The sequence below is a fragment of the Amblyomma mixtum genome, chromosome 1 (assembly GCF_055824585.1).
Source record: "Amblyomma mixtum isolate Tamu chromosome 1, ASM5582458v1, whole genome shotgun sequence".
In the NCBI taxonomy this organism is placed as follows: Eukaryota; Metazoa; Arthropoda; class Arachnida; order Ixodida; family Ixodidae; genus Amblyomma; species Amblyomma mixtum.
The window spans coordinates 269,468,224-269,486,290 of NC_143012.1; the positions used below are offsets into that span (position 1 = coordinate 269,468,224).

At 46.2% G+C, this 18,067-nt stretch overlaps 1 protein-coding gene across 1 annotated transcript in view; it reads left to right on the forward strand.

Moving 5' to 3' along the window:
- Positions 1-2,471: 2,471 nt before the first annotated feature.
- Positions 2,472-18,067, forward strand: part of LOC149371663 (cell adhesion molecule Dscam1-like) — a 216,518-nt gene continuing 200,922 nt past the window's right edge. Inside the window, exon 1 of the mRNA XM_089565899.1 lies at positions 2,472-2,991. Coding sequence (XP_089422025.1) covers positions 2,916-2,991 — 76 coding nt within the window. The 5' untranslated portion in view covers positions 2,472-2,915. The remainder of the gene's footprint in view (positions 2,992-18,067) is intronic.

The window sequence follows — 18,067 nt, forward strand, 5'->3', positions numbered from 1 at the left end:
CGTCCCTATACTAAGAAACATTTGTCCCGAAAGTGAAATGGATGTTACATAATACTTCGTGACAGTTTTGCTCTCACTCCTTTTCATGTAATCGGCAACGCGGATCCTTAAGATCAAGTTTAAATCTTCAGCAACGCCTACATGGCAGCCACCACTTGAATGCCTCCGTTGAAATCCTCACAGATTTAAGATGTTTTTCCTTTGGTCCAGCTTGAAAATAATCTCAAGGAACAACTGCGTAACCGTTCCTTTTGAACTGTTATCAAGACTTTGCCACTGCTTTCAATAAGACTTACAGTGACACGGCTTTCTCCTAGTGTTTATCTGTTTTCGTGATTTTGCTCGCACCAAAGTTTAACATTGATTTACGCTCGATCATAAAAGTGTCTGTACGCTGACGCTTCAAACAAGGTCGTGACGAAGTTACGCCCCAACTTCCTACAGTTTTCATTTTCGCTGAGCGAATTAAACGACCGTGTCGAGAGAAGCTGGCTTTCAACCCTCTAGTCACTTGCAGTGTCTTTTTCTTCGGAAAAGGCCTCGTAGGCCGCACTATACCACTCTTTCAGAACGGCAGCCACTTCATTTTGAACTCGTTTCTTTGCATCTCTATATGGCTTTTTCTTTCTCCTTTCTTCCTCTCTCTCTCGCTCTTCGTTTCTCGGCTTTTCTCCTCCCGGGCGAAAAAGCCTGATAGCGACGTACGCCCTCTTTGTCGCTGAACGTCACTAAGCGAAATTCTCGCCCCGACATAGCAAAATTACGTCGTCTTTCTTTGTTCTTTAGAAGCGAACCTCATTCAACCACTTTCGTTCTTTCACACTCCGTTCTTGGCATTTCCTTTTTTCTCCTTCTTTTCATTCGTCTCGTTTCCCTCCAGCGCTTTTACTGATAGCAAACGACAGAGAGCCAACGTAGCAGCGCTGCTGCTGCTGCCACCTCGCACAACGACGCGGACTGCCTGCTTCCTTCGTTCTCTCAGTTCTCGACCATAGCAGCTTCCCAACCCTCCGGCTCAAAGTTGCGCGCCCGGGACAGTTTTCCTTGTCGGATTTCTGCTTTATTTTGTTTTCTTTTTCGAAAATTTGCCCTCTCGGCTTGTTCTAGTCACTCTCCAGGCGTCTCTTTCTTGTCGCCCCGTACTCAACGTTGTTTCCTGGAAGCCATTTGCTCCTTTTACTGATTTTGTTTGGCAAGTGGAGGCGCTCGCTCGCACCTTTCTGTACTGCTTGCTGTTGCTTTTACGGCGAACCTATTTTCCACTCTCGCGTCCCCCGCATTACAGTTGCTCGAAACGCAAACGTGTAACTTCAAGGTAACTCGAAGGGAACCTGCAGGGCAAAAAAAAAATCGAAAGAGGTGTGTTTTCTTGGTGGTACATCGAACGCGTCCTCCACGGCTTTTCTTTCCGATGCCCCGGGGCCAGGCTAGTACACGGCCGGTTAAGGAAGTATAAACGCCTTCTCGGGCACAAACCTGTCCTTTTTTCTGTTTTTTTTTTCTCCTGAAGCCGTAACACCGCTCGGTCGCCTTTTAAGGCAAGTGAAATACTTTGACGCCTCTTTTCGTGCAAGATATACACAACGGTATACACAAAAAAGATATACACAAAGTTTTTACAGCTCGTGTGGTGTGACCGCCGAAACTGACTTAGGGAAACAGAGCCTGCTAACCTCTAAGGAGTTGAATAAATCCGACCTCTTTGGCTGGTGTAATCCGAAAGGTTTTGTAGTCTTGTGCGGGATTATTTACCTCACTTACTCTAAGTTTTGACTTTTTTTGTTTGTGTCTTCTGCACAACATTTAGCGTACTGCGTCTTTTATGCTACCGATTGTATCTTTAAAGAAATCTTCATTTCTTTCGCAGCAAGGCATGCGCATATGCGATAAAGCACAAAGTTTAGGTAGCCAGAAATAACCATCAGTAGCCTGACTACGCCCACTGCAGGACAAAGGCCTCTCCCATATCTCTCAAATTAACCTTGTGAGAATTAAGCCAGCAGTGACTACTGGCTCAATCGTGAAAAGTGCCCAAAAGCGAAAAGGATTTCAGGGGAAAAAAAAGTATTCAGCACGCAACATGGCCAAACTCTCGATAAAAGTTTCTACGATCTGTTCTCGTCGCAGTAATAAGTATAAGTATGTCAATTGCAAGCCATTGTAATTTGCCTGTAAATTAAGGACTGCAAAAAAATTTGTGCAGCAAAAATACGCTGTCATATTTGTACGAATTAAAGCAATTTTTCTAACCACCTCTCGAGTATTTCGCGCCGAGAAGCCAGCATCGACGTATTAGCAACTCCGTTCGGTGCCTCCCCGCTCAGGGGTACCGGGCGGAGCACTTTAGAGCTCATTTTCGTCACCAGGGAGCACTCTCGGCGCGTTCCAGACGACCACGTGACGCCGCCTCCTCGTAAGGAGACGGGTGGGAAAGGGACCGCGGCCGGAGCCCTCGCAGAAGCAGACGACGCTCGCGGTCGTCTGCCACGGTTCCTCGCGGTGTTTGAACTCCAAGGCGGGGAGACCCCGCGTGCACCAACGGTGTCAGCCTCTCCGCCGTCACTCCCGACCGGTTTGAGATGGCACGCAAGTCAACGCTTGTCATTCGCTGAACGGTTCCAGTATCGCTTCTAATTGCATCCTTTTATCAGGTCTCTTCAACTGAAATCTTCTGAGGAGAAATGCGCTCTGCGCGTCTGTTGTGCCCTATTGGGGAGGCGTGCTTCTGAGCTCCGCGTGTGAACGCCGAATAAACTCTGTGTTCTGACGTGTTCAGATGGATTAGATGTGCGAAGATCATCGGACAGTGCAAGTCGTTAAAGACTGACTGCATTTTCGGAACCTTGGTGAAGGACGCTTTGATGCCTCTTCTCAAAGAGCTTTCTTCGAACGAAGGCAGCTCATAAGCAGCTGAGATGGGACCACCCCTGCTTGCCTTCCGGAACTGCAAGCTACCTATCAGGCTTCTCTGTGTCGTCGTGTTCGCCATCGGTAAGTAGAAAAGTTCACCGCAACTGAAGTCTGAAGTATCCGATTTCTATGCTTATCACTGGGCACGAATGTTGCTCGTCCAACTTCTATTTTCTGGAGCATCACAGTTTTCACATCTACTCGATGTAAGCGAAAAGTCAACAAAATGGTCTCTCTTTTCACGTTTTAACAGCATGTACTGGCTTTCGGTTTCCGATAGAAACTTTTATCTAATTTTTTCCGCCGATCATTTATCAAATATGATTGAGCCAATTACATATGAGAGGTGAAAATGGCCTGTTTGTGCAACATGATATTTTTTTGCGCTCGCGTGTGCCTATTTACATTTTTGTTCAAAGTTTTCTCATCAGTCTCAATTTTCACAAGCAAAAAACAACAAGACTAGTTGCCTTTCGTAGCCAAGTTCATTTTCGTTCTCCCAACCGGTCGAATTCTCCTCAACCTCCGCAGTATAATATGCGAGAAGATATTCTGCATAAATGACGTTTCATGAGCACCTTCCAACAATATTTTCTCTCGCGTTTTGGCAACCTGATGATTTACATTCACAGCATGTCAGCAACATTTATACTGTCGTGAATGATGGCTACAGCCAGATTTCATGGATTCGATATAAACGTATAGAGCAGAAACATCGCCCTTCCACTTTCATCATTTTCAAGACGATGGAAACGATGTGCAGTTTATAGCAAGTTTATTGACAGCTATTAGGCTTCTGAAAGCGTCTAGTTTAGGTTTCACAAAACACCTTGGTTTTACACGATACATTATAATATCTCCTTATTCTTAACATGCCGACTGCATGAAATCTGCATAGAACACTTGCCGAGCGAACGTTTTTCACGTGATTAGTTTTGTACGGTTAATCACAGAAACATTTCTTAGGGTGCTGTCGAATTTACCAGCATTAGACTGAAAAGCATGTTTTGATAGAAGCGTTTTGCTGATTAAGCACCAGTGCCTTCACTTGGTTTGTTACTATAGATTGGTGAAATCCTTTTATTTTGATGAAAGGAAGGAACCTGCATTTCAGTTAGACGGAAAAATCGGTGCGTGTTTCTCAGCCTCACAACCGTGTTGCTCACTTTTCAATGGCAGATTAGAACTTTTTTTTTAACGAATAGTACTGGCCCTTTCATTCAGTCACGCGCGCTTTTCCCGCTGCCATAGATTTACGTCGAGTGCCATCGATACACATTTACGTCAACAACCTCAGAGTTAAAATGGTGTGAGAAGCAAGGAGTTACAAAACGTTCTTTCGGACAACATGTTTCATCAGCGATTGCTCTCTAAGTTGCACGCAGAGCCTTCTTTCTATTGTTGTTTGGTTGCACTGTTATAAAATCATTTGCCCATGTTGTATCTATCTACCTTTGGGGTTTCAATTTTGAAATGAATACGCTCCAGGGTTTGGGGACCGTGAAGAGCGGTACCCAGGTGCAGCAATACGTTCTTTGTCTGATCGCTTTAAAATGAACTTCATGGTATCCAGTTCCAAAGAAAGCAATATTCTTTACAATCTTGTTTTCACTTTGGTGGCTGCAAAGACTGGTGTTGTGGAAGAACGCGACTTTGAATGTCTGCGTTAGATGTAGCCCTGACTGCTCCACAGTTAAGTCCATCTTCAAAAAGAGCTCAGTTCTTTGCCGCGAAGTTCAAAACGCGCCTTCGGAGGGGTCGAAAAGCTAACCTACTAGAGCTTCGTACAGCCATGTCTTTTTTTTTTTCTTTTTAACTCATCAAAGTTACCGAGGTGTTGTGAAACTTCAAACTTGGTCGTCGCTGAGACGCCTACGATAGCTTTTAGACTTTCGAAATCTGCAGGGATAGTATGGATGCTAGTGACCGCATATAGCAGTGGCGCTTTACTGCGAAACACTAAAAGCTTGTTGCGAAAACCGACAAATCTACGCTGTTGTCTAAGGAAAAATTAGTGGCATTGGTTAGCATGGAAAAGAGATAGCAACGAATTTTTATTTCTTTGGTTCTTTATTAAGTAAAGTGTCAAGCATGAAGAGCCCCACACACGGTTTATTCGACAGCATTGAATATCTGGTATATAGTAGGAGCACTAGTCCCGCTATTAGTATTCCAAATATTCGGCAATTAGTAGTAGCAGTAGTAGTAGTAGCAGTAGTATTAGTAGTAGTAGTAGCAGTAGTAGTAGTAGCAGTAGTAGTAGCAGTAGTAGTAATAGCAAAAGTTAATGGTAGTTGCGAAATGAAATGCCAAATGTGGCCACTTTAGCTCATAGCGCTGTATTACTACTGCTGCTGTTGTAGATCTATTAGGTTCAGACAAACGCAAAAATTAATATTAATCTCACACGCGTGGAATCATCATAAGCCCAAGAAAATGGGCTTCTTACATTTATACAGTTGCTTTTGTGGGGCATGCCTTGTAAAAATATTACAGTTGTCAGCTGCACAAAAGTATCGGACGGTCGTCAACCAGTAATATAAAAGCTTCTTGAATCACGCAGTATAGACGGCAAACCGGACCACCTTTGTTTTCACAAAATATTCTTACGCGGTTCCAGGTACTGAATAAGACACAGCGATTTTCTCAAAATTCTGTCGAAATCACTTGAGCCAAATATCTACGAATAAAGATTGGCTCCAAAGATTTTTTTTTCGCCCCTATCATTCCAGATTCATTTATACTGTGCTTCAACTGACCACTCAGTACATATATACATAATTGACAATAAAACCTTAATTCCACATAAAAAACTTGCCCACTTTAACCTGTTTTCTCGTCCACTTTAAAGTTGCGTCATGGACCACTGCATGATTATCCATCCAGGCAGTAAAACAAGCAACACAGGGAGCACGCTCAGTGGGCAAGCAAAACCCAAAAAGTGTTCCGTCAAATGAGCTTAAGGTGAATGTCTTCAAAAAGGCATCAGCCGTCGAGTAACGGCTTTAGCGCACAAGTCTGAACGCTTCAAACCTTCCGCGCGACGGCCAGAGAAGGGCACACGCCGCATTAAACGGGTTGTTGTCGTTTTGCGTCGCTTCCATTACCGCGACCACCGCTTCGGCGACGCAAACACGGCGGAAACAAAAATGACAGAAAAATAAAGAATAAAACTCGCTTGCATCCCACACCAACGCCAGAAGGGTAAAGAAAAACATGCAACGCACGCAGCACGCAAGGGACGACCGCCACCAAGAAAGAGCGCGGCGCAATCGCGAGGAAAAGCCACCGAAGGACGTGGGGGTGGCTTCTTCCCTCAGAGAGTCGCTGGCGAGTTCGCGCGGCGCTAATCGAAATTAACGAGCGTCCAGCGCGCCTGAACGCATAAGTGTGGCTAACCAGCCACATATTTGCACCCCCCCCCCCCCTACCCCTGTCCCTCCCAAAACATCATTGCCATTCCCCCACCCCCTCTTAGTTGCTCATGTCTTGTGGATGGCAAGCAGAACGAACAAAATGCGTGAGAAGTTTCAAGATCAAAAGAAAATATAAAGCGTAGTGCTTCCAAGAAAATGGGACTCAGACCTCCAGCACTCAACCGCACGCTGGGCGCGCAAATGCACCAAACAAGTAGAAAGTAAAAAATGGGCATTAGGCGAAGTCACGGCCTGTTGCTTGAGGGCATGTAAGCGCTTAAGAGGCGAACGCTGTTATTTTAACTCGCGTCACCGCGCGTTCGCCCCGAGATGTGCGGTCTGCGCGGGAGCCGAGGAAGGAAAGGCGCTGACGAGGGAAACTGTCCTCGGCGCTATTAGGGACCAGTGGAGGGGAGTCGTTTAGGGAACGCATCCCTAAATAAATAAGGCGCCTAAGTGAACGGTCGCCTGGATTGAGATTTCGCGCGCGCCTCTGCCGGCGCGTGCGCGCTATTATAGGTGCCCTGAGGCTGGCGTGGCTAATGAAAAGCGCTGCGCTGACAAATGAATGCAAGCTTGTCCAGTCTCGGAGTCACTTTTGCTGCCTCGGTGTCTTTTGTCTGGGGAGCTTGCTCGAAGGACACGTGGCGAGCTTAGCGCAGTCAATAATTTAAAGCCCGCGTTGTCCTCGGCAGCTGTTTAGAACCGCAACAAGTGTCGAACGCTGGGGTATGTAGCATTCAGCTAGATGGTTTTTTTACGAGGACTTATACTTAATGTAATGCGTTTAAATGATCTTACGAATGTGTTATTTAAATGCGCATTTTTTAGTAATACGCAGCCTATCGATCGACCTTTAATCCTCATTCTATTTGGACTAGAGATGATGTGTTCAATCCCTGTCTTATTTTCTCGTTTCGTTCCATACAGTTCCGTTCCAATTAAGGTGCCGGATCAGGAAGCGTCAAGGGAGCATGTCTGCGGAAAATATAAGGAAAAATTATTAATTTCCTTTCTTCGGTAGTCAAATTTGATAAATTAGTAAACAATGCCATACATCCCACAGAAAATGGTTATGCGTGTTAATAAAATGATTCTTTGAGCCGCCGCGGTGGCTCAGTGGTTATGGTGCTCGGCTGCTGACCCGAAAGACGCGGGTTCAATCCCGGCCGCGGCGGTTGAATTTCTTTGGAGGAGAAATTCTAGAGGCCCGTGTACTGTGCGACGTCAGTGCAGGTTAAAGAACCCCAGGTGGTCGAAATTTCCGGAGCCCTCCACTACGGCGTCTCTCATAGCCTTAGTCGCTTTGGGACGTTAAACCCCATAAACCAAACCAAACCAAAATAATTCTTTGAGGGAGCACCTTTACACACGCGGCAAGCGAGCCGGTTCATCACTACATGCATGGTGCCACGCCTCCACTATTGTATGTACTTACTAGTGTAGGTACTGCAGTGTTTTCTGACGCCACTTGTGGGCCCAATCTCGGATGGTAAAGCGCGGATGAAACCATGCCGGTTATCTTGAGGCAACGACAAGTGTAGGACAGCCTGAGCGGAGTGCTTAATCATTCTAGCCTTTGCACCCTTCCTCTCAGCCTTCCTGCAACAACGCTGCACATTTCGCCATCGCGCCGTCCGTAAAACTAGAATGCGCGATGCGTTGCTTTTCATCTGTTCGTATTCGCTGCAACCGCGCTGCCAGCAAAAGCCGAGCGTTGCGGGTACACGAGCCAGACAGAGCACTTCCGAAATAATGCAGATTTATTTCCGCTTGCACAACGGCATTCACAAACTTCAAAATGAAGCTTCCCTCTTTATTCGTTCACGTTGCCGGTCACATTCTGGACGCATTTTTGGAGCGAAAACTCTACTTCGCAACCAAAGGGGCAAAAACCGGGCCATCGCTGAAGGATTGAGCTTGACCTTGGACAAATAAATAAATAATACTGCGACTAGGATTCGAACCCGCGCCGGGGCGAACAGATCAGCTTCGCTGGCCACTGCATGAGAGCACTAAGGTACCGGCGCAGCCGATCACGCTCGTGTTGAACTGCAATGCAGTCTCGTGCTGTGAATTGCACATTGTCGTCTTCGCGAACAGATCAGACCTTAACCTGAGTCTAACTTCGTCGCCAGACGTGCCGACGACCCAGCAAAGCAAAACCATGAGCCAACCAGGCTAAACACATACTTTCGCACGTCTGCTCAGTTTACGTTAAAACCCTACCCCTTTTTAAAGCTCGAACCTTGCATTGCGCGCTTCAAATTAGCCTTAACGTTAACGTGAGGAGCATGACGTTAAAGAACCCAGCAAAGCAAAACTATGAGCCAATCAGGCTAGACGCACACTTTCGAACGTCTGCTATGTTTAACTACGTTACAACCTTACCACTTTTTAGGCTCTAACTTTTCACTGAGCGCTTCAAATTAGCATTAACCTTAACGTGAGGAGCGCGGCGTTAGATACTGCGCGAAGTCTTAAATGAATCCAATCGCTCGTGGAGTTTCAAGTTAAAACGTTATCTTTGTTTTCCTCTGTATGCACCCCTTAGCGAAATAAGGCTGTCCTAAAAATGCATTTTGAAATTATTGGAGTCATATCATATTAATTATGCATTCTTTGTCCCTATGCTTTAATTGCAATACGAATTATTTCTAAGTATGCTAGTAGTAACATTTTGAACATTCTTACAAATACGTCAAAAATACAACTTTCGCCAGCTTAATGTATTTATTATGCATTAAAAATGTACATTAAATACATTTCATAAAATAAAAATACACTAAGACTCTGCATTTAAGCATTAAAATATATTCGCTTCGGCTTAGAAAGGGCTTGCTAGTCGGCGTCAGTGGATGAGACTCATCAATGCTCTCAACAGCAGAACTAATGAGTGACCCCGCAATAAGCATAAGGTGCTCATCCCCGAGAAAACGTGGAGCTCTCATCAGTCAAGAGGTCTATGACATCGCAAGATCACGTGCCGGAAGTTGAACGGAAAAGGCAGCTTTAAGTGGGCTGCAAATATGTTTACGTTGACTGCCCATTTGTCAGAATTGAAGTATACTACGGACGAATTAATTTCATAATTACGAAGGTACACTTTTAATAGATTCACAAGTTGTCAAAACTGCATACACATTTTTTCACGTCTTTGAACGTGCTCGGAGCATACTTGAAGTTAGAGATTTTTTGGCAAACTTGAAGAATATATTTCAAATACGTACCAAGCATTAAATTTCAGGGACACATTTCCTGCGTATTTTTAGTGCACTCACGATTACAAAATACATTTAAAATATAATATAAGCATCCCGCCATATATTCCAAATGTATTCGTTTTCACTATGCGCTCAACTGGTTTTGGAAGAATCTTGGCAGTATATAACGAGGAGTCGATACAAAAACAGAGCGTATAGCTTCGAGCCAGGTGACGCGCAAGTAAGGTGCCACCGTGAGGGCGCATTTTAATTTTCTGTTCGAGTTCTATCGAAGTAAATGAAGTCCCAAAAAAAGTTAGTCAATCTCTACACCAAGGCTAGCGAATTTCATAGTTGCTTAAGCTTGAAGGCGCTTTGCCGATAATTTTGTACAGAGCGAACACCCAACTTTTTCTGAGAGCATGCTGCACCCAGTAGTGATTTATTTCTTCCAGGTGAACTTAGCGCCATCTATGGCGCAAATGTTTGCGCGGACAATATTGCACGCAGAGTTGGTGCATTTTCTGGAATTATTTTTAAGCGTAGAAAGAGTGTCTGACTAAAGTAAGTGCTGGGACGACTTAACTCTTTCACTATGCGTAAGAAAAATTGCCATATTTTGTAAACTTCTTTATATATTTTTGTAAAAGAACTATGGAGTTCAAAATTCAACGCAATATCCAAAATGAAGCTATTTAAACACGCTTTTGTAATATCATGAGTTCCGAAATAAAGAAAAAATTAAGCTGTCGTTTTCTAGTTTGAACGCAGATTGCACAGCATGTACAAGAACGGCGTGGAAGTTCTTAAAATCGGCATTAATATACATCGTTAGCGTGCTAACGATGGTCATTTTGAAGCGATACAGGAAGGGTAAATAAACTGTCCTTCACGGGTATCTGTGCTTGGCAACGCATCCATTGACTACACTTAGGTTTCGATTACAAAGACACAGCCTCAAAGTTGTCCAGGTAGTCATTTTCTAAACAGCGACTATTTCGTCGAATTCCACAACCACGGGTACAAACTCGCAACCGCGTGTAAGAAAACCTATTTCATTGGACAGGCGTCAGTGACCATTGCTTGCAAGCGGCAACCCACCGCGTTCTGTAAACAACTCGAGCACTTCTTGTCCGCTCTACGCCCAGACCGCGGCGAGCGGTTGGCGGGAGCCAGGCTCGGGATGCGGAATGCGTCCTGCACCTTCTCAAGAGAGTCGGCGTATATATATTGGCCCTAATAACGGCCCGAGACCGCTCACAGCGGCTCCCGGGGGTTAAGCGAGACCAATACGGCGGATACAAATGATGTGGGCGGCGCGCGACCATTGATCTTTGTGTACTTATTTATTTATTCGGCGCATTGAGATTCCGTTCCCCGCGAACAGCCGCGCATCTCCGAGCCAATTGCAATTCATCTGTGTCAGTGCTTGCGCGGCAAATAAGAAGGGAATAAAAGGAGAACCGAATAGAATAAAAGCCAGGGATGCGATTTCCTTCCCGCCTTCACTTTCCATCTTTGATTTTTCTACATCTCTCTTGGATGTATTTACATTTTGCCCTGTGCAAGCCTGCTCCGTCTCATTTCTTCCGCTACTCTCAATATCGCGCATAAGGCACCCGATCGGCTCACAGCGATGGCTCGTTTGGCCCAGAGAAAGCACAGAATTGCGTCGCGTGCTTCTGTAATGCCATCTGCCGCGCTCATTGTTCGTTTTATATTCCGGTCCTGAATACTCTCCAGAGCTATAGCGGTTTTCGTCCTTTATTAGGGAAATGATCGCGAAACACTCGGCCCTTTCGTCTTCCTGAGCATACAATTCCAACCCTTTTTGTAAGCGAGCCCCTCCGTGTAAGTCCTCAAATATTGAAATGGCAGCTATTCGAATAACAAGGTTCTTCTTCTCCGAACGCCGTCTCGTTATTTTCAGCTGGCAGGAACGGAAAGCAGAGAGAGAAAGACTCAAGCAAAGAAAAAAAATTATATTTCTAGCGCCACCTATTACACTCCACCCCTCACCACCCCATCTCCCATTTCCCGCATAAAATGACGTCATCGCCTAGCAAGCTCACAAGGCCCATTTATCATTCAACACATTGCCAATGGGTCATATGTTGCGTCAAATTTACATTCATTTTACATTTATATAAATTCGCAACTGAATCCAAAACATACTTTCTTATCGCATTGATCCTCCCACTTTACCCTTGCACATGAAAGTGACGATCAAACTTGAGTCACTTTCATGTGTGAGCCGCTTAAATTTTATTTCCTTTCACTCACAAAAAGTAACTCGCGTCCTTACTGAGCAAGAAAAGCAAAAGGAAAATGGGAAGTAAAAGTCGTACCACTCTGTACGCAAGCGATTCGCATCACCTTGGCGCAGCCACTAACGGTACGGCGTTCATTGTGCTGAGCTCGCTCGGCGCAAAAAACCGCGAGCTCGCGAGTCGGAAGCCGCGAGCGCATTTACAAACTCTGCTTTGTTCCAGGGGTGAAGGGCCTCGCAGCCACTGCTTAAACATGCTGAAAAACTTCTGTCTACACACGTTCGCCGCGCCGACTGCGTTCATTAATTAGACGCCGGCGAGCCCGAAATCCCAAAGTTTGCTCTGAGGTCGTAATTTGTAACGAAGGCTTTTAGTGCACTATCTTGTACGGCGGCTGTTTGACGCGGGCACTCTGTCTGCGCGCTAGGTGAGCGAGTTATTTCACTAGGCGCGTGGTGGCCGAGCGTTCTTTCAGCGGCTAGAGCACTTGCAGAGGCATCGTGACGAGTTTCTTGTCATGATGGAGATCACTTCGTTACTCGAGCGCCTTCAGTGTTAATTGCAGACGCGGCTTATGTTCAAAACAAGGCGTGAGAGTTTCATATTAAAGAAGGGCAATCAAGGGAGGCATGAGAAGTCGAGTGGTTGACCAGATTTGATGTGAATCTTGATAAGGTGGCTAATTCATGGCGTCAAATTACTCTGAGGATGTTCTTTTTTTAGTTTTATTACGTGAAGGACATGAATCTTTCGCAGAAGGATGTAAAAAATATTGCTCCGCAAACAGTCAGGTCGAAAGATTCAAATCGAAGGCAGTTCACTAATCTCGCTAAGTGATGCTTTATGTGTAGCCTCCCAAGTTCCCATCAGCAGCAGCAAAAATACGCGCATGCAGATCGAACGAAGCTGTACCACCACGGCCAGAACTGACCATAACCAATGCATAGTCGAGAAATATGGTTAGCCTGTGGAACAAATGAACGAAGCGCAGTCGGAAGGGCGGAAGAGAATCCAGCGTAAATCTAATTTACCGCCCTGCTTCTAGAAAAAAAAATGTGCATAGGAAGCAGCCGCAAAGAAGTAAGCGAGGAATTCCCACCGGACCCAACGTTTGCAGTGTTTTCCCCGAGAGATGTACTCGTCGTCCACGTGTCGTCACAGCAGCACGAACGCCGGACCGGGCTTATTCGAGGCGCCTCACGTATTCGTCCAGCGCGTCCTCTCGCGTCGCCTAACGTAGTTAGAGCTGGCAAAAGAGATCTTTAGGCTTGGATAAACAAACACCTACACCGCGCAATACTCACGCTCCAGCGCATTGCCACGGGCGTCGGGCGTACACAGACGAACCGTTCTGCCTATCTTTCTCCCTCCTTCTCTAGCCCTATTCCATCGAGTTATGCATCACTCGCTGTGGCATCAACACCAGCGCCAGCGGCATGGGAGAGCGGTGAACTGGACATGTCCGTACGGACAGCATACACGCCCCCAGGAAAAAACTGTCGCGCGAACCTACTATACGGAAAGTGTGCTAGCTCTCGCATCCGAGTCAGCGACGCGTCGTGATCCGCGTGGCTTCGTGACGGGCTAGGAGGGTAGGAGGTTGGCATAGGCGCGCACATTTCCAACGCCAGGCAGCCTGGCTGGCTGCCTGACTGGCAAGCCATTTGGGACTCAGCCGGAGACGTTAATTGCGGATCCATCGGACACAGGCCCCCCCTCGACCAGTCTCCGTCCGCCGTGCACTAGGGGCCTCCACTTGCAATCGATTCGCCGTCCCAGCCACTGACGCGTGCGCCATTGGAAGGCCCTTCGCTCCCGCTCCTGTGTGGTCTGCTTCTCCCTCTTCACTCTCTACCTCATCTTATTCCCCTTCTTTCCATTCCTATCTTTTTGTCTTCGTTCTTTTCCCACTATGCTTGCCATCTTGCACAGACGCACACACCCACTCAGCTACAGTTCTCCCGGCCGTATGTATATAAAGAGAGTGAAGCGGGAGAAAAAGGGAGGGGAAGGCAGTCACCGCAGCGGGTATGGCTTTCCCGTCGAAGGTGTCGGCCAGCTCCCTTGTGGTATCGTCCTGCGGGGAGTTTTTCGCGAGAGCCTGCTGCTCGACCTCCTCCTGGAAATGGCCCCTGCGTTTGCCACAGAGAGGTCGTAAGAGGTCTGCCGAAAGGACCAATTTGGGACTGTCTCGAATTAGGAGTGATTAGCGCTCGACCCTCGCGCACCAGGCGAGCGGGGGAGGAGGGGTTACGAGACTGGGTGCATGGCAGTGACATGTATATGTGTGACAGAGAAAAGTTCTGCCGTAGAGGGAGGTGAAAGATAGAAATTTTTGTTTTGTACACTTGAAACTTTAAGGACAGCTTTAGCGTGAGTTGTCGAAAATCAGTGCACTAATCACAGTAACGGTTGTTAGGTTTGGCTAAACACGAAAATATTAATGTTTAAAAAAAGAAAGTTGTGTCAAGGCGTGTGAAAAAACAATTAGATATATTGCACATGAAGCTGTGCTCTCTTACTGTTACACGTGCTGCGGAAATGACAAATACGACGGTAAATGTTCCGGGTTGTTAATTTCTGCACATCAGCTAACCAGCCCCCGGGATGGCTCAGTGGTTGAGGCGCTGGGAGGCTGGCCCGAAAGACATGGGTTCGATCCCTGGCGTTCGCATATCTATGGACGCGCGTCTACTGTGTGATTTCAGCGCACATTAAAGAACCCCGAGTGTTCTACATTATCCGGAGTCCTTCACTACGGCGTCCCTCATAATCTGAGTCCCTTTGGGAGGTTATGTGAAACCAAACTGAAACCAAACTTCATTTACCTTTTTTTTTTTAAATTGAAAAACTTCCGCAGTGCGCGTTCGGTAAAGCCTTTACCCTTAATCAATTGTTCTCATTCTCTCATAATGACCAGACTAGCGAGGTGAATTTTTTATGCGAATGGGAAACTAACGTCACAGGCAGCGTTGCATTCTTATTCCTGTTAGCGCTGATGTTAGTTGAATACCAGGCTAGTTCAATACCAGCGCTGGAACCCGTAAGCTTGTGTGGACACAGACAGCTATATCAGCTTCAGCTGCCCATATTTGCAAGGAAACCTTCTGCATCCTGTCCAAATCCGACCCAAGCGACCAACAATCGCTGATCGAGCGGGCACGCCGGCTCGCGTCAGCCGTCAGGGTCCTAGACTGAGGACACTGCCCAAAATGAACGGCCATAACTGCCTGCGGTGAAGGAATGCGCACCCATTGCACATCAGTGATTCAGGTATGTGTGTCCACATCGCGAAGAAAATTTATATGCATTTCTGTCTCTCATTATAACCGCAGTAGTACCGTCGCTAGGCGTACACAGTGCGCGTACGCTAGCGCCTGTCGGAAAATGGAAGTAAGATTACATATATGAAAGCAAAGAAAAAGTATGAGCAGGTAGCTAAATAAAGGCTACCTGACGTGATCGGGAGAGACGGAATGGTAATTAAAGTTGTGTAAAATCAATACCTACTGCACCCAACATTTAAATTCCAGGTTTTGTACCGGGGGGGGGGGGGGGGGGGGGGGCAAATGCTACGCCAATATTATGTTTCTCCGATGGTAAAAATCTGGTAACCTTACAGTTAGACCTAACTTCATTTGCATGCATAGAGGTCAACACTGCAGCAAATAAGAGGAATTGTTAAAATAAAGCACTTCAGTAGCACATGCTACCTCTCTCGTCTCGTGCGCTCACTGGCACAAAGTGACAAAGTCATAGGCATTCAAATTCATTCGGCTTCGTGTCATTAGCAAAGAGTTGGCTGTCTCGGAGAAAAAGGCTGAGCGGATGCGCATAAGACAGGTTATGGACTGTTCTTTGGCAAATCATCAGGCTCCCTCTCCCCTCCCTCCGCTCATTTCAATGAAAATAGAGCCTGAATAGTCAACAAAAAATAAAACCCTGTCTTACGCATCAGTGCCGTCTCATTCGAAGTGCTAATTGATTATTCTCTAGGGGCTACAATTTTTTTTTTTTTTTTGCGCTGATGTTTTCTGCAAGGTATAGCGTCAGTAAGTAGGCAAGATATCACATTACCCCAATAACAGAGAGGTAAATGTCAACTCGAGCAGCCCCAAGGCACTCGGGGCAAACTTGTCGTCTCATCGAACACGGAAGAAGGTCCAATTCCAGGGCTCTGCGAATTAGAACTGATTAGGCTTTTTCGAGAGGGGGTTGGAATGGGCTCGCTGACACGTTGCTAACGAGGAGAGAGCCAACGGACGGTCACTTAGTCCTCGCCCGGTGTCGCCGAGAAGCCGGCCGACCATGAAGACGTAGTGCGGGATCTCTCCTCGAGACCCCAGGGCTCTTTACAAGGGCCATTACGGGAGGGTCCGGCCATGCATTATTTCCGCATTGCATGGACACCTCGTGATATCGGGTTGCTTAGCGGCGGCCGTACTGGTGGCCGTAATGCTGCGGAAAACAGCTACCGTGTAACTTTGGGCAGCGAATGACCGGGAAAATGTGGCCTCGAAGCTGCGCTGCCGGATAAACTTTCGCTGGCCTTTGTGTAAAAGTTAAACGCTCGCCGAAATTAAACGAGAGAATATATGTGCCTTGCTTTTGTTTTTGCGTGATTTGTGGGTGAGTAAACTCATATTACGAAACAAGCACTCGTCGCTCCTAAGCCCTTCGTTTCATGGTGTTTATGAAAAAAAAATAAAGAAGTAAGGCACGTCATAATTTTCATTCCGAGGGCCATGCACCTAATAAGTATTTATTTTTCTTCTATGCTGCCAAAATTCAACGCGTTTGTGTCAATCTACTCCGCCACATCTGGGTTGTAGCATCGGCCCCCAACGGTTGATTTAAGCCCTAAAGAGAACTCGCCCGGCTCCTCGCTATAAAATTTGGTGTCTGGTAATCAGAAAAGTATTCTGCTCTGTGTTCGCCTTCGTGGTGCATTCTGTTTCTCAGTTATCTTTTTTACATCTGCATCGTCACTCTACAATATTCGACTCAGGTTCGCGAGTAACCGGTGCAGTGCTAATAAACTGGGCGCTTTTTCCCACTCCTGCCACTTTGATGGACTTCACCCCTGTCACGCAGAAAGCTTTCAGGCCATTGTCACAGTTTAGAAGTCGCTCGTACGCGGAGCCTTCCTGACGCTATTAGGGACCAGAGGTTAGGCCGAATTAGTAGAGCTGTAATTAAGTCAGTGCTGCTGCTGGTTGGTCGGAGCCTTGGCTGCCGACTGACTCACTTTTCTGATTTACCATTGAAGCCTCGTCATTTAATCACTAATCGAATTTGCCAATAAGCTGGTTTCTGAATAGACCCCTTGATAGTCAACAAGATTCGCGCTGCTGCGTTTATCCTGTGTTGCTAATTCAATGCTCGTTTTATAAAGCGATGTCACAGGCTTAGAGTTTCGCACGTGACGTCATTAACGTTTCTTCCGCAACGCTCCAATCGCAAATTCTGCCCCAATCTTCGAAAGTTACTTCACTTGAGCTTACGTCGTTTTTTAGAGTGCCTGCAGATGCATTTGGAAATGTATGATGTTCTACTCGCGATAACCTTATCTCTGTGCGCAAGGTAAGAATATGGCCGTTAAACAGCAAGCATTGGACGGCAGCTTCTTGCTTGTAATAAAAGGACTAGCTTGTTGCTTGAACTTGAAACATAAGTGCTCCAACATCGATCCGTCTATGACAAAATCCCATCAGATTTCGATGGAGGCGAAATTCTAGAGGCCCATGTACTGTGCGATATCAGTGCACGTTGAAGAACCCCAGGCGGTCGAAATTTCCGAAGCCCTTCACTACGGCCTCCCTCATAGCAGAGTCGCTTTGGCACGTTTAATCTCATAACCAAACCAAACCAACCATCAGTACCATGCCGGTTTCTTTATTACCCCCATGGCTTTACTCCACGCTATTTTCTTGTTTCCTGACCGTTTATCAGCGGACAAGTTGGTAACCATTCATGATGGGTTTCAACGCGCGACAAGACGGAGAAGAAAAGAACACAGCGGACTTCGTGAAGCTTAATTCTTTTCCAAGTCAGTGACTAAGCGACTTGTGTTCTGTCATGTTGAGAATAGTACCTCCGTAGTTTCCTGCAGTAATCCCAAGCTAACTGGAAAGACACTCACGCGGAACTTCCTCAAGGATGCATAGAACAAAGAAATCCTTTTAATTTTTTTTTCATCCTCATGCCTTTCACTTCTACTTTCCACTTCTATGACAATGCTCAGTATGACAATGCTCAGACTTCACCG